Source organism: Talpa europaea, assembly GCF_964194135.1.
Source record: "Talpa europaea genome assembly, chromosome: 4".
NCBI lineage: Eukaryota > Metazoa > Chordata > Mammalia > Eulipotyphla > Talpidae > Talpa > Talpa europaea.
This window is the reverse complement of record NC_140070.1, coordinates 115436845-115453815: the sequence shown is the minus strand read 5'-3', so window position 1 is coordinate 115453815 and position 16971 is coordinate 115436845. Positions and strand designations below refer to the sequence as shown.

General features: G+C 43.2%; 2 protein-coding genes across 2 annotated transcripts in view; one reads left to right on the top strand and one right to left on the bottom strand.

Annotated features, from left to right (window-relative positions):
* MAP3K13 (mitogen-activated protein kinase kinase kinase 13) overlaps positions 1-14954 on the top strand; it is a gene marked incomplete at its 3' end in the record, with an annotated part of 38028 nt that extends 23074 nt beyond the window's left edge. Inside the window, exons 7-13 of the mRNA XM_084231806.1 lie at positions 2820-2929; positions 3654-3770; positions 4478-4615; positions 8676-9462; positions 11244-11314; positions 13805-14102; positions 14853-14954. Of these exons, the coding sequence (XP_084087932.1) occupies positions 2820-2929; positions 3654-3770; positions 4478-4615; positions 8676-9462; positions 11244-11314; positions 13805-14102; positions 14853-14954 (1623 nt within the window). The remainder of the gene's footprint in view (positions 1-2819; positions 2930-3653; positions 3771-4477; positions 4616-8675; positions 9463-11243; positions 11315-13804; positions 14103-14852) is intronic.
* LOC311169411 (activated RNA polymerase II transcriptional coactivator p15) lies at positions 546-1019 on the bottom strand (the record flags this gene model as incomplete). The annotated part of the gene is made up of 1 exon (XM_084231305.1): positions 546-1019. The coding sequence occupies one exon, from the start codon at positions 1017-1019 to the stop codon at positions 636-638; it is 384 nt and encodes a 127-aa protein (XP_084087431.1). The 3' UTR covers positions 546-635.
* Positions 14955-16971: the final 2017 nt, after the last annotated feature.

The following is a 16971-nucleotide window of genomic DNA, read 5'->3' as shown; positions in this document are numbered from 1 at the left end:
CTGTAGTTCTCATGTATTTTAATTACAAGTACCTTACTGAAATAACTAAGGTTTGGACAGTTTTACTGACTTTCCAAATTAGTATAATATATGGAAAGAAAAAGCAAAACGTGAAAACAGAACATGGTAAGTTATTAAAGGAAAATGAAATAAAGAAAAAAGGAGGGAAGTAAAGTATCTCCATGGTAGGGCAATCAAACAAGTCTCTAGACATTTGGTTGGAAGAAAACATAGCTATGAATTTCACAAACAAAAACTTGATAAATTCAAAGCAATACAAATGCTCTTAAATATAAAGGCTGAGTTGAAACTAAAAAGGTCTATATACTGTTACTTTGGGCCTTAAGCAGTACCAATTCTTCTGATCAAAGAAGGCCACAACAGTTAAGGTTGTGTTACTTGCTTTTATTTTACACTAGGTGGTGGGCACAAAGCAAATCTCCTTAATAAAGTTGACAATTAGCTTCACTCAGAACATTTTTAATAATGCACATAAAAAAAAAAGTATTCATCTTACAAACTGTTCTGCATCCAAATATACAACAGCTTGGAAAACAACATTTAGAAAACAAAAGCCAATGTAAAAAGACAGATTAAAACAACGAGAACAGTACAGGTTTTATATGGCTCTGGTTTTACAGTTTTCTTACTGCATCATCAATGTCAGAAATCTGTTCCTTCAGCTGGCTCCACTGCTCGGGGTTTAAAGAAATACCTTTTCTTCCTGGTTTCATTTCACCTTCTGGATCCATCCAATATTCTCTAATATCAATTAGGACTTTCCCTTTAAAGTCCCGAACACTAACGTACCGCATTTTCCCAATCTGAAACATGTTGTCATCCCTGCTGCTGCTGCTCTGCTTGGATGATGACAGAGCTCTCGAAGTCTCACCAGTCTTCTGCTTCTTCACAGGTTTCTCTGGAGTAACCTGCTTTTTCCTCTTTAACTTTTTGTCAACTTCACTGTCAGAATCACTGCCAGAAGAGCTTGAAGAAACAAGTTCCTTTGACTTAGGCATTGCTCCGCTCGGTCCCGAACAGCTCTCGGCTCGCTCGCTCCAGACTCTGGTCTAATAGTTTTTAACTGTTGATCTTTGGCCTCTCAAAGATAGTCTTCCTACTTCATGATTTTTTCTCTGATGATTTAAAGAACAAATAGCATTATTTGAAGCTCAACCAAACCTGCATTTATTGCTTAGATACTGTCGAAGACTGTTACCAAACAATGAGTAGTAGCACATTCTAGATCTTGACTTTTTGATGGCATTGTTTGGCAGGTTTGGTGTCTGAAAGTGAAGACAGAATCTCTCTCCAATGGTCAGTCAACAAATATATATATTTATATGAAGATCTAGCACATTATAAACAGATAGGCAGGGTCATCACTTTCTAAATAATTACAATATAACTGTCTCAATAAAAAAAATTAATGAGAAATAGCAAATACATATAAAAATAGTAACTTCACAACTACTTAAGCATAACTTCTTCCATGACCTAGAGCAATAATTTTTAACATGAATCTAAAGGTAATGGAAAAGTTCTAGAGGGATATTATGCAATGCAAGACATTTAATTACACATCTAGCCTTTGCTCAGTCAACCTCAGTCATTTCTTGGGGTGGTAGTCTATACAAAGTTTGAGAAAACATCTCAAGCTATTTGTCTAGAAATGGCCCAGCATTGTATCCCAGCAGAGGTTTTCCTGCCCCTCCCCCCAAATTTTGATAAAATTAACTTGGAATTGATTCTCTATGGGAAGTCCAGTGTGTTTTTTAACACCTTTTGAATCCATGGGAGATTTACAATTTCATGCCCACTCTGGCTTTTACAAGGCTTTGCCTTGTAAAATTCTTGGCCTGCCCCTTTTCTGCCATCTTGTGGTTATTCCTTTATCTTTGTTTTGTCATTGACCCAAACATAAAGTTCAGCACATTTCCTTGATTTCTAAAAGAACAGAACAACTAAAAACACTCATTCAAAGTCAAGTGAATGTCAGAGACTTTACCAAAGGCTTAGGAAACTAGAAAAGGCTTCCATTTTGAACTTAGATCACATTAGATATCCAGCCCTGTTTTAGAATTATTGTCAGACTACTAAGTTCTTTAGCCATTTCTCCTGTTCCTCTTCCCTTTTTCTGTTTTTTCATCATATTTTTATTCCCACCTCCTGCTGTTCATGTCCTTTGGGTCTTCTACTCCAAACATTTTCTCAAGATATTTTCGTAAACTTAGCCTAGGAAAGATTCAGGTGCTAATTATAAAGATAATCATATTCTCACAGATACATACTGTAGCATGTGGTTATCAGAATAGTTCTTTCTTGTCAGGCCATCCCAACCACCATCTTGACTTAAAATAGAGTTCTTTTGTTCCAGAGGTGATGGCTTGTATGCCAGCTATAACATTTCTTATGGCCAATACTATAAAAAAGAAACCCAAGAGAAATAGTATCTCATATTGGATTAAACATAAAAAGTAGGTGGGGGGGTGCAGATTACACTAACATGAGCTATTTTTCCATCAACTAATACCTACTGAACAGCTATTTTGTAAAGCTCTTCAGTAGAAGCATCAGGGGAAAAAATATGTTGTACATGATAGTATCTCATATTGGATTAAACATAAAAAGTAGGTGGGGGGGTGCAGATTACACTTACATGAGCTATTTTTCCATCAACTAATACCTACTGAACAGCTATTTTGTAAAGCTCTTCAGTAGAAGCATCAGGGGAAAAAATATGTTGTACATGATCCAATGGTTATATCAGAAACTGAAGCGCCTAAAATATCAACAAAATCTAATCTGCCCTTGTCCAGGCCGAATGGAGAGAAGAAGTGAAAAAACACTTTGAGAAGATCAAAAGTGAAGGAACTTGTATTCATCGATTAGATGAAGAATTGATCCGAAGGCGCAGAGAAGAGCTCAGGTCAGCTGATCCTGCCTTCCCTGCCTCCTCTTAGGGGAGGAAGCGGCCTCTCGTAGGAACTGTCTTTCTGAATTACATTTTCATACTTTTCATCTCTGCTGTTGATGATTGTTCTCTTTAAAAGTTAGACCTCCTTTATATTGCCTTCTTATCCTCTCCCCTCAACTCAACAATCCTCCCTTTTTATGCATATCTGCAACTAAGACTCCTGGAATAATGCTGATTGTTCACTCAGTCCCTGTCTTACATGATACGGAAAGCCAGAAATTTTTAAGATGTTGTGCCTGGTCTTATATAAACAGATATAGGCATATTCATATATGACTGCCAAATTAGACATGATCTGTCCCATAGATAAGTATGAATGAGTAGATATTCCATTGACAGATGAATTTATTATACCGTATTCTTAGCAAGGTATTGCCAACACTACGTAAATGAAGGCTACAAATTATACACAATTCACATTCAGATGTTATCTATGGCCCTCCTGGCTTTTCTATATGACTGGATATGGCCTTTAATGATAGCCCAAAAAGAGAGCTCTGACATCCCACCACCCACTCCATCTTGAGCCATTGTTTGGACAAGAGAACCTTAAATTTAGAGACCCCCTTGGGCAAATGCTTTGAGATTAAACCCTCCTGGTTCTTATTTCTTTAGAGCTGAACTTTGTTCGCTTCCAAATTACCTGGCTTTGCTGATCCAGTGTTTTCTTGGACAGGCATGCTTTGGATATTCGTGAACACTATGAGAGGAAACTTGAGCGGGCTAATAATTTGTACATGGAGCTGAGTGCCATCATGCTGCAGCTAGAGATGCGGGAGAAGGAGCTCATTAAGTAAGTATCTGTCTGTCCTTCCTGCATTATTTGGGTTTCTCAATCAGCAGCTCAATCAGCAGGTTTCTCTTCTGTGCTGTGCCACTGAGAACTGACAGATATTTTATTCATTTTCCCAACATTCCTAAAAGGATGGCATGTGCTGTGCCACTTCCCAGGGGCTCTTGCCTCTGGGAAGGTATACAGTTAAGTGGAATTGCTATCCAATTGGTTATGGGAAAAGATGTTCTGGAAGCTGAAATTTGCAGCTTCACCCTCTGAACGTTCACAGAGAGGGTCCTCATTTCAAGAAGAGCTTGGTGTGGATGAGTGGGAGTTTATTGTTCCCTGGTGGCTGCTGCAAGTGGTTCAGGATATTCCTGATAGTGGCAAGAAGATCCTGGGGTGCTGACCAAAACAGCAGCTACTCAAAATAAGTAGGGCTTCCACCATGGCATTGGTTATTACACTGTATTCTTCAAGGTGTGCTGGGGATGGGAAGGTCAGCCTCTGAATGCATCCGTGCGTGAGCTGAAGAGCACAATGAAATCAGGTTAGTTTGAATTTAGTATCTTTTTTTTCCTATTTAACCTCAATAGCAGCCTTGTTGTCCAAATGGCTGAGATCTCTTAAGTGTGGGCCGAGCCTGTGGCCAGCCTATGAAAATATTCTGCCCATCCTTTCTGTCTGCAGTGACTGAGATGTGGCTTTTTCTTTCCTCCCTGCAGGCGTGAGCAAGCAGTGGAAAAGAAGTATCCTGGGACCTACAAACGACACCCTGTGCGTCCAATAATCCACCCCAATGCCATGGAGAAACTCATGAAGAGGAAAGGGGTGCCTCACAAGCCTGGGATGCAAACCAAACGGTGAGACACCTGTGCCAGCCTGATATTCAGATAGATGGGAAAACACTCCCCCTAAAAACACACTATCAGGTGGTGGTGGGTATGGCTACTCCGGGCCTCGTCATTAGCAAACATGCCCTGCGATAGAACAGAGGATGAGTGTGCCGTGGACTCTAAGAATCTAGTTCTCTGTAAGGCATATTTTTTTAAGATTTATTTTTATTTATTTATGCATACAAGAAATGGGGTGCAGGCCAGAGGTGCAGAAGGGTTAGAGGATTCACCAGAGACAGAGCGGGAGCAGAACAGGCAGATTGACTGAAATACACTGCTGAGGGGAGCAGTGGGTGAGTCAAGAGAGGTCTGCTGTGCCATGTGAGTCAGCAGTCTGGCTGGGAATTCAGCTCATGCTACAGTGGCTGCTGATAGCTTAAACCCCTTGTGCCACCAGGGAGGCTCCTATTTGGTTCTTTCCAATAGTGTAATGAATGCCTGTAAATCCACCGCCAAACCAAAAGCAGGTGTTTTGATAACTACCTCTATCTAACCCGAAGTTTCCCACCCTTGTATGGGACTTCTGTGAAATTTAAATAAGGTAGCATGTAAAATCACCTAGAAAATCTTAGGTGATCAAAAAATTGGTATTTGAATAGTTTGAAAAATAGATTGCTCTTTCCCCTAACTACAAAACATGTTTCTTATGTTAACATAACCTTAGAAAACTCCTCCAGTCAGTTTTTATCACTACACCCTGCCAAAGCCTCATTCCCCCCTAAAATAATGAAGGCCTGATTCACCTTTAAGCTAAAGGAAAGAAATGAACCTAAACCAGAGGGGTTGACCCAACAGTGAAACTTTAACCAAGTGTGCTAAGAATAAAAGTAATGAGAAGATGCAAACCAAAAATGTAATTTAAGATTTTCCAAATGGTGGACATTCTACCACACCATGACTAATATAAGCCTAATTTATCATTAGTTACTAGGTAGTAGACTATATACCTAATAGGTAACTACGTGGATTAATCACAAGTTTTCATGCATTTACTACCCACAACTATCCTGTAGTTAGGTTCTGAGGCATTGTCACCAGGTGACACCTGACAAAACTCTCAGGAACCCCAACACCTCTTTTCTGGGTGTACTAATTAAACAAGAGGTCACCTGTCAGCTCCTCTTTGATTCTGCATAAAGTTAAATGAAGAGGTTGGGGGGGAGAGTCACTTTTCAAAATAAAAGCTCACTTTTACTTTCACTTTTATGTAAGAAATATATTAGAAAGTTTGACCATCAGCAGATGCCTAGTTGTATGAGCACATCCCAGGACGGCAGCCCAGAGTGGGGATCAGGACAGCAGAGTTACACTTTCAGATTGTTGGTTGGATTTCAGGTAATTTGGACAGTTCAATGATTATCACATCAGAATCCAGTGACCTCTGAAGTGATCGAGAGGAACCAGCCACCATTCTCTAGCCTAGGCTTCAGTCTCTATTTACTAAGGGACTAAACAGAATAGACAGAATCTATTTATGGATCCAGCAAGCCTATCAAAAGTGAGTTGAGGAGCCTCCCTAGTGGTGCAAGGGGTTAAGTCTCAGCACTATGAAGCTATTGGCAGCCACTGCAGCAAGAGTTCAATCCCCGGCCAGGGAGCTGACACACATTTGGCACAGCAGACCTCTCCTGACTCGCCCGCTGCTCCCCTCAGCAGTGTGTTTCAGTAGATCTGCCTGTTCTGCTCCCCACTCTGTCTCTGGTGAATCCTCTCACTCCTCCCCTCCCCCACACCTCTAGTCTACACCCCAGCTCTTGTATGTATAAATAAATAAAATAAATCTTTAAAAAGTGAGTTGAATCCAATAAGATAGCTTGAAAGCTTCATAATAAGAAGCATGGAATCATGAAGGAGCTACTCCCTGGTGTCCAAAGATTTGGGCTTGATTTATAACTTCTGCCATTTATTAGCTTTGTCGTAGACACAAGCCAGCTAACCTCTCTGATACCTCTGTACCCTTATTGTGGGTATTCTGACAGTAGGAAAGCATGTTTATATATTGTAAACTGCTTTGTAAATGACACAATGCTGTGTCAATGTCATTTTGTGATTTTTGCCCTGCCAGCGTCAAAAAAGCAGTCTTCACTGACAGGACACTTTCACCTCAGCCCTCTTTTAGATCCCCCCGTAGCTACTAGTCACAGATGCCTCTAACTGGCCTTTGGAAGGCTCTCCCTAGGACCTCTTCTGTCTGATTATCTTCTGTGTCTCAACTTGACCAGCTTGTGAATCTGAGACAGGAAGCTGCTGATGGCAGTACTATGCTGACTCTTTGCCCCATCCCAGATCTCCTCGATCATTTTAATAAACTCCCAAGTGATTTGCATGCACCTACAAGCTTGTACTCTGACTATCCAGTGAGCCAGACGGGCAATGAGTAGACTGCTTGTCTGGATTTTATCAGTAACAAGCGGTGAGACCCTGAACCACTTTGGCTGGCCTTTGGGGTCCTCATCATAGAGGATGCTGGCAGGAACCTCTGGTTTCCATACAAGGTGTGGGACACCGTGGGGCCTGAATGAACAGGCATCTCAGAAACTACTGCAGGGGTAGAGAGGATGAAGTGGGTGAGGCCTGCAGGGAAGGGCTCACCTCACCATCTCTTGTCAACTGCTCTACTATAGCTGGGCTTTTTGTCTTTTAAATATAATGAACATTACATAGCATTATATTGATTTCAGATGCACCATGTTAGGATTCAGTGCATGTACATATTGCTACACAATCACCACAATTAGTTTAATTGACATCCATCATCACACAGTTATAATTTTTTCTTTGGAAAAACTTTTAAGATCTGCTTTCAATGTAATACAGTATTATTAACTATGGTCTCCATGCTGCACATGACACCCCCATGGCTTGTTTATTTTATAATTGTAAATTTGTACCTTTACCCATTTCACCCATCTCCCCTTCTCACAACCACCACCACCAATCTATATTGGCAGTTACCAATCTATATTCTCTTACTCTATCTGTTTTGTATAGTGGGTTTCTCACAATAACTCGAGAAAACGATTCTGTTGTTAAAGGAAAAAGCTGGGTTCCTCCAGCTCTGAAATCTCCTGCTGACTTGTGTCTGGTTCTAAAGGAGGGTGAGGCCACTCCCTGATGGGAAGGAAGTAGTGGTGAATCAGTACCTGAGTCAGTTCCCTTGGAAACCACTTACTGTTTATCTGTGTGCCTTGAGGTCCGTGTGTGCCACCTGCACCTTCAGGCGCTGACTGCCCCCTGCACCTGACCTGCACCACTGGCCTAGTGGGCCTGTGAGGACAGGACTGGGAGGACCCTCCACCCTGAGGAGCACTGTGGCGTGCCAGATCACTCCTCACAACCTGGTTCTACTCAACCTCCTGAGCTCGCTACTACTCCCCCTCCTGTGTCCACCCCTTCTTCCACGACCTTAAACATATGCTGAGTGCCTACTATGACTCCTTGCTAGCATTCTTCACATACAAAGATGGGTATGACATCATTCCAGCCCTCAGCAAGACCATGTCTAGACCAAACTTCCCAAACTTCCCCCGAGCTTTCCTTCTCTGGTAGCCGAACTCTTTCCCTGTCTGTCCATCCAGATTCATCACCAGTCAGATTTCTGATCGTGGACAATCAGGCTTATCATGGACAAACCCAGGCTTATGCCTTGGTATACTGGCACCAGGCTCTTGATAGCTGAGATTATGAGGATGAGCTCAGGAAACCCAGTGGGTAGGATTAGAATTTAAACAGGATTGATTCCCTCAATCCTGAGAGGCACAGGCTAAATCCCAGAAGGAATAAAGGGAATCCTCTGTAAGTGAACATCTAGTTGTCTTTAACTCTCTGCTATTTTAAACAATACTCTAACCTAACATTTTGCACCTACTTTTTTGTACATGGCCGTTATCACCACTGCATGAATCCATGTATACGTGACTGCTGATTCAAAGTTGTGTGCATTGTAAAACTCAGGATACATTTCCCCAAAATCAAATATGTTTTCGTATGGTTAAAACTGAACCTGTTTTTTTTTTTTTTCTCCCAGGCCAGATCTGTTGAAATCTGAAGGTATCCCTAATATGGAGGTGGCTCCTGCTGCATCCCCTTTATCAGGGAGCCCCAAAATGTCCACCTCAAGCAGCAAGAGCCGATATCGGAGCAAACCACGCCACCGCCGAGGGAATAGCAGAGGCAGCCATAGTGACTTTGCAGCGATCTTAAAAAACCAGCCAACTCCAGAAAATTCACCTCACCCCCCTTACCTACACCAGGCTCAATCCCAGTACCCTCCTCTGCATCACCATGATCCTCTGCAGCAGCAATACCAGCAACCCCCTCCTGCCATGTCTCAGAGTCACCACCCCAGGCTCAATATGCACGGGCAGGACATTGCAACTTGCGCCAATAACCTGAGGTATTTTGGGCCAGCAGCAGCCCTGCGGAGCCCACTCAGCAACCATGCTCAAAGACAGGTGCCTGGCTCCAGCCCCGACCTCATCTCCACAGCCATGGCAGCAGATTGCCGGAGGAGTCCCGAGCCAGACAAGGGCCAAGCTGCCCGCTGGGGCTGTTGTCCGGCTGAGCCCTATGACTCCTACCTCCAATGCAGGCCAGAACAGTGTGGGTCCCTAGATGTGCCCTCAACTGAGCCAGCAGGGAGGAGCTCCAACCTTTTTAAGTCACCAGCACACAATCCTCTCTCGGAAAATGCGCAAAGTTCTGAGAAAATAGAAGAAAATGAATTCAATGGCTGTAGGTCCACATCATCCCTTGGCACCCCTCATCACATCACCCCACCACTGCTACCTCGAAAAACAAGGCCTCTTCAGAAGGTAAGCTGTAATAACAGCAGTATGTCACTGCCTTCACAGTCTGTCGTGTTTTACACAGTGTAAAACATACCAAAAAAGTGAACACTGATGCCAGTTTAGCAAATACCATGCTAGTGCTAGATTATTGATTTAAAAACACACATGTGCAAAAAAAATTATAAAATATAAAAAAAATTACTGTTTTATAGGGGCTAGGAAAAGAATTTTCAGCAAAGTCTAAGAATGTAAGCATTCCTGGGCCTCCCTGATGGCGCAGCGGTTGAGCGCTGGGTTGCGAAGCTGCCCGCGACCTCTGCGGCGCCGGTTCAATCCCCGGCTGCTCCCCGGCCACCGGAGGAGGGTCCCACATGGCGCGCAGACCTCTCCTGCCGCCCACTGCTCCCCTCAGCAGTGTCCTTCGGTCCTTCTGCCTGCTCTGCTCCCCGCTCTGGCTCTGGTGAATTCTCTCACCCTCCCGCGCTTCTGACTGTACCCAGTGCATGTATAAACAAAAACAAACAAACAAACAAATAAATAAATAAACATGCCTCTATTAAAAAAAAAAAAAAAAAAGAATGTAAGCATTCCTTTCTTTAGTTTTTTAATTCTTTACTGAGAAATTGCTCATAATGTCACTTCTGTTTTAAATAACAGAAATTGATAAATGAGCAAGGAAGCATAATTTGGATTATAAAATTCCTTAAGTAGTTAAAAAAAAAAAGTACACATTCCGTAAGAGCATGAAACCACAAAAGCATAAAAGTTTCTTTCACCATACTTTCCACGCTACTTTGGTGAGGAACTAGGAAAAAACTTTGGGAGCTACTGACCCGAAGGACTGATTCAAATGTGTATAATGTAAAAATAGATAAATAACCATATATTAGGGACACTTAATCAGAATAGTTTGTAAACCACTAATGTAGCCCGCTCCTGAGGGATGTTGCAAGAAGGAAGGATCCTGTTATAAAACAAATTTGGGAGACAGTATCCCCTGCCCCCTTCTGGAGATTCCTAGCGCGCATTAACTACCCCTGGGCTTGAGAAATGATGTGGTCACCCTGTCGAATCCAGCATTTCACTCACCTATTTGTCCTTTTTTTTTTAATATTTTATTTTATAAATTCTTACATCATTTTTCATCTTCGCACAATGTATGCAAAGATTATGGTTATATTCCCCATGCAATTGCACCCCCCTCCCTGTACCTTCCTCTCCCCCACCCCACCCCCCGTAGTGTGTGTCTGGTTTATAGTTGCTTGTTGATTTTGATTTTTACTTTGCATTGATTAGTCTTTTCCCTGGTCTCTTATTTAAGTTTTCTAAATTCCTGCTATGAGTGAGACCATCCTTTCAGTTTAACATCTATGATCTCCCATAGAACTAGCTTTCTCAACAATACATTCTGGGAAACACTGACTAAATTAGTAACCATCATAATCCAGCCAGTTCTTAGACATTTAAACCTGTTCTCCTCCATGGCCCTGGCTGCCTGTGGTTTATTAGCCACGAGGTAGTCACCATGGCGGTTAAGAGCATAAGCTTGAGACTCAGACAGACCTGAGCTCAAAGCCAGGCTCTTTCACTTATTACCTCCATGAACCTTAGTGACCTCGCCTATAAAATGGGGCCAATAGTGGGTGGTGTCTCATTGTTTAATGTGAAGATTGTAGTGAGTTTTATAGTTTTTAGTGAGTTTTATATATAAAGCTTGTAAATAGGGTCTGGCACGAATCAACCTTCCAAAAATGTTAGCTTGTCCTGCTAATGAATGAAAAATAAAACTTTTTTCTTGTTCTCAGAGTGGAGATGATTCCTCTGAAGAGGAAGAAGGGGAAGTAGATAGTGAAGTTGAATTTCCACGAAGACAGAGGTAAAACCAACAAACACATATGATTGCCTTCATCATAATGGTGTGTGTGTTGAAAGGCACCTGAGTTTGCCAATTTCCTGCTTCCAAGGTTATTTTCTAACAGTCACGTCAGGGGAGTTTGAACTTGCTGTGTTCGTGATGTCCCTTTGCCACATTTTGGCAGCTGGCTCAGCATAAAAGATCCTAGTTTAATAGAATTCCCTCCCTAGGAACTTCAAGATGAGGAGTGTAAAGATAGGTTCAAGATGACGATTGAGAATACAGTGGGATTTTATGAAGAATGGCTGTGCTATTTTATGGAAAATTTTACTGGCTTCCAGTGTTCCCCCCTATAGTAGTCACGCAGGTTGCCATAACAAAATACCATGGACTGCATGGCTGAAACGATGGACATTTATTTCTCACAGTTGTGGACACTGATAAGTCCAAGTCTCTTCTTGGCTTGCAGACTGCAGCCATCTTGCTGTGTCCTCACAAGGTGGGGAAGAGAAATCTTCCTCTTCTTAGGACCACAGTCCTATGGGATTAGAGCCCCATCCTATGACTTCTTTTAACCCTATTTATTTCCTAAAGACCTTAAGTCCTGAATCTCCAGATTTAGTCACTTTGTGGGTAGCGTTTCAACATGTGATTTTTGGAGGGCACAGTTCAGTCCATAGCATAAACAGATGAGTCCTTCTTCAGCCCAACCTTAGAAATACCTTCCTGCTCACCCAGCAATAATAATCTGCTGGTAGGTTAAAGATGGACTGCATCCCCCTGCTTCTGGAATAAGAGCTGCCCCTCTGTAGAAACGGAGACTAGTTTTCCTCCAAGAAAGAGTAAGCCCTCAGGATTCTGTGTACCTGCCAGAAACAGGAATTCCCTGCAAACCAAGGGGCCCCTCCTAGTCCTGTGCTAAGTTATGTTCTGCGTCTATGCACTACACAAAATTGAAGTCTGTCCTCATCCCCTGAGCTATTCCCACGACGTTGCTACTGCTGTCTTATTGTTTCCTTGGACGCTGTGTTTTCTCTGTGCAGTGAGATGTGTCCAAGTAAAATGGCTTTTCATTCTCTGAACTCCTTGTACTGGCGTCACAGTTACGTTCCTTCCAGCCTGTGTTCCTGTGACATTCCACGAACTCAGCCCACCCACTGGCTTCCCACCTTTCTTGCCATGATGCAAATGATCTTTATGTTCTCACCTCACACTTTTGTTTTTTACATATAACTTTCTTCTCCCTCTCTCCCTTCTGGATTACCAGCCTAGAGAAGTTGTGTGAGTCCTATTTTAGCTTCCCTTGCCCACGTGAGCCTCTCCTGCCTGCCCTCTTTTCATGTGGCCTTGATGTGCCACCCCTCTCCCCTCACATGCCAGGTCACCTGCCTGGCTCGGTCACGTGCCAGCCAAATGACTTTGTATCATAAATACAGAAAGATCAGACAATGACCAAGGAAAAAGCAGTCTGCCTTTATATTGTTTTGTTTTTTAAACCAGTGAAAGCTAACAATGTGCTTGTTTGCTAGACTACTTCTAAACAATGGGCAAGAAATGAGGACTTTTTTTTATTAATTTAGTTTTTTACTTTCTAACATCTTTATTCATTTTTGTACAATAGTTGATTTCTCCACTCAGGTGTAGTCCCCATGATTCTCCCACCACCACGACACCCGTGCACCATCACCACCGTTCCTTGTGCTCTTCCCGCCCCTATTTTGACCCCTTACACCCCCCCTCCTTTGCAGTATGCCTCAGATCTATAGTCAGCTTGCAAATTTGGTATTTTTCCTGATCCTTTGTTTGGTTGCCCTATAGTCCCCTTGTAAGTGAGACCTTAAGTCCTCCTGACTTAAAGGAAATGAAGAGCTTTTGCATAGCCCCCCATCCCCTAGATGTTTTGCCTCATCAGAGTTAAACCCAAATGTTAACTGGCTGGGCAGTGACCACAGCTGTAGAGTGACCTTCTTTCCAAACTCAATTCTGTCACGCGTTGGCCCACAGGGATCGTGATGGGTCACAGCCTTCGAAGGACACCACACCCCAGGAAATGCAGTTGGGGTCGAGGAGGGCACTTGAGTGGGATGCACTTCCTCTGACAGTGTAGCCTTGAACAAGTCACTTTCTTGCTCTGGCTCCCGTTTTCTCATGCAGGACATGAGTTTGACTAGAGAATCTCCATTTTCTTTCGCCTGTGGGATACAGGGGTTCTATGAATAAGAAAAAACATTTCAGTTTGAGCATTTCCCCACCACACATAGGTGTACGCAGAGAGATTCCACCCGATGACTTTTTTCAAACCATCAGCTGTGGCATGTAGCCTTTTAGCCACACAAACTAATGAAAGGAAAGCCAAATAAGGAAACACAATTTCCCTGTCTGTTGCTTCACAACTATAGTTTCTATTGATCTGTATTTAAATACCCCTCAGGGGCAGGATGAAACTTCTCACCCAGGTCACACTGACCCAATCAGGAAAGTAGTCTCTGTTCTCGGTTCTTTCCTTTCCAGGCCCCACCGCTGTATCAGCAGCTGCCAGTCATACTCAACCTTCAGCTCCGAGAACTTCTCCGTGTCTGATGGAGAGGAGGGAAATACCAGCGACCACTCCAACAGTCCCGATGAGCTGCCTCACAAACTTGAAGACCGCCTGGCAGAGAAGCTGGATGACCTGCTGTCCCAGACGCCAGAGATCCCCATCGAGATATCCTCGCATTCAGACGGGCTCTCCGACAAGGAGTGCGCTGTGCGCCGCGTGAAGACGCAGATGTCGCTGGGCAAGCTGTGCGTGGAGGAACGTGGCTATGAGGTGAGGCCTCTCCTGCCCCCTGCTCTCATCCCTGTCATCCTGGAGCTCTTTTGGGTTGGAACATGTGCACATCCTCTACGGCTATGACCTGGCATCCAAGATACAGCTGCCTCCGTGACTCAGCAATACCGAGATCAGCGAAGCTGCAGCATCAGGGTAGTTTCTCCTGGAGGCCGCACAAACGCCTTGCTGCTTAGGAGCCCTTCCACCCAAGGTTGAGCTCAAACGTCACCTCCTCTGGGACCCGTCTCCCCACCTGGTTAATGGGATGGGCCTCCCTGCTCTGTGTTCCCAGTGCCCAACCTCCTTCCCTCTCGCCCCCAGGGTGCTGCCACTGCGCTAGCACCTTAGCCCATGTAGGCGCTGCCTACCACGCCAGAGCGCAGAGGCTGAGCGTGTACGGCCTGCAGTCCGCCAGCCCACATATAAATCCCAGCCTTTATATTTTCTTACTGTGGATGCTGGGCAAGCCTCATAACCTCTCTGTAGGTTCATTTCCTTCTCTGTCAACTGGGCATGGTAATAGCATCTGTCCCTCGTTGTGAGGCTGAGATGAATGAGTAGATGCAAAGCCCTCACAGCAGAGTCTGGAATGTGGCCAATGCTAAGTGGGGATGTGCAGGTCCTGCCTCATCATCACCATCACCCCCTTTTTAGCAAACCAGTAAAGTGGCTGTTGCTCGGGAGGTGCTCAACATATGTTCACTGAGTGCAGGAATAAATGAGTTTTCTTTTGTCTGGACTTTGCAGAATCCTATGCAGTTTGAAGAATCGGACTGTGACTCTTCAGAAGGGGAGTGTTCTGATGCCACCGTTAGGACCAATAAGCACTACAGCTCTGCTACTTGGTAATGCGAGAATACCCACCCCGAAGAGCTCGTGGCTATCCTGGCATTTCAAGTCCATCCCACCCCTGACTCTTCCCACTCTCTCCCTGCTTTTTTGTCTGGGAAAGAGAGCTGCCCTATCTTTCTTACCCCTAGAAATGAGCTGCAATAACAGGAAATTGAGACTTTGCAAATCTCTGGAAAAAATATCCAAATGAAATTAAGTCTCACTGAACATTTCAATCAAGAATGGCAGGGATCTATTTTATTGAATATTCTAGCTACTGTAACATTGATATTTATTTTTGTTTGACATTTTAACACTTTGTACTGTAAAGAGTGAACTATATGATATATAGAAAGACAATAATTTCTTGCTTAAAAAAAAGAGAGAGTGAGAGAGAGAGAAAGGAAGAAAGAAAGAAGTGGAATCTAGGAGCAACATCCTTGGGAATTTGTGGGGCCAGGAGGTTTTATTGCTACTTGAACAGGGGACCAATTCTTTTGGCCATAAGTGACTGAAGAAGAGCCAGAGCAAGACATATTGAGCATTTTAGAAAATGCTTTTCCTTTCAGCAACAGGAAATCAATTTTAGATAACTGGTGACAGATTACATTAGCTTGTCCAGATGGGTAATGGGAATGACCTAGAAAAGTTTGGTGACCAGATACTTGTGTCCATGGTCTTTGAGCGCATGTGCTTCCTCTAGGAGGAAAAGGAAAACTGTATGTGGAAGCTGATTTCATTTTTAAAATTTTAAGCAGTATTTGGTAGTGAGACTTACAGTGTCAAACCTTATCCTTGACAAATACTTCCCTTTTTAATGCTGTCATTGTCATTTCCTTGACCAATGTGTTGACTTGTCAGACTCAAGTGCCATTTTCTTCTAGCTTTTTCCTTTCACCTGTTGACCACTTCCTTCAGGAGAAAAGGAGGGTCAACTGAGGCAGAGAGCAGGGCAAAAGAAAAAAAGAAAATCTACAACAGTGTTGGAAAAGCAAACATGGAATCTGTAAGAGTGCATTCTCAGAATGTCTCAGTTCAGCCGCTGGGAGAAGATGCGACCCTCCCTCTGTGGAACCAGGCTGCTTGTCTCCTAGAGTCAGACTGATGCTAACTGGACAGACTTTGAAGACAGTTAGATATGTGTGAGTCTGTCCCATGTCCGGTCCCAAACTGTCCCCTTGGTTTGTATTCGCTAACTCCTATCTTGGAAGTTTTAGTGACTGATTACAACTATCATAGTAAAGGCAAACTAGGCAACTTGCAAAAGGCAACCTCTCTCCCACCCCAGTAGCATTTTTGTTAAATGCTACTTGTAAAAAATGTCTTTTACCTCCCTTTGGATCAATGCAGTTTTGAATAATTGGATTTAACAATTTGTGGAAAGAGCAACTTCTGCTGAGCAGCAATTGAAAAGATTTTACATTGTCCAAAGCATGAGGTCCCTCATGTCTCCAGGGTCATGAGCTCTGCAAATCATCCCAAGGTACTTCACAGTGCCTTGGCTTGAAGGAAGTATTTTTAGCTAGAATTTTATATAAAAATAGATGTTGGCCTAGTTGCAGTCTGTCTTCAAGGTAGGTTACTGTCGAACAACCTCTCGAGGCTCAAGACTTCAGAAGATGGCTGTTCTCCTTGACAGTGCCTCACCTGGACATTAGGAGAGACTGACACATACATGGATTACACCATCTCCCGTGCGGACGAAAACGTGGCCCACTGCTGGGGTTCGCTGATGGCGTCAGCCAAAAAAGGAAAGGCAGGAGGGAATGTAGCGTGGTTCCTTTGCTTGTTTGATCCCTCCATTTGTTTACATTTTATGTTGAGACAGTGATTTAAATTTTCGTGTTATAGCTCTTAGGTAGGATGAAGGAAAATGTTTAACTTATACAGAGAGCAGTATTGTTTGCATTAAATTATTCCCTTTTGTACAAATTCTGTAGCTGGACTACATGAAAGATCTTAAGTTATGGCATTCTTATCATTGTTATTTTATTTTATAATAATTATCGTTACTCTCATTTTCTGTCGATCAGAA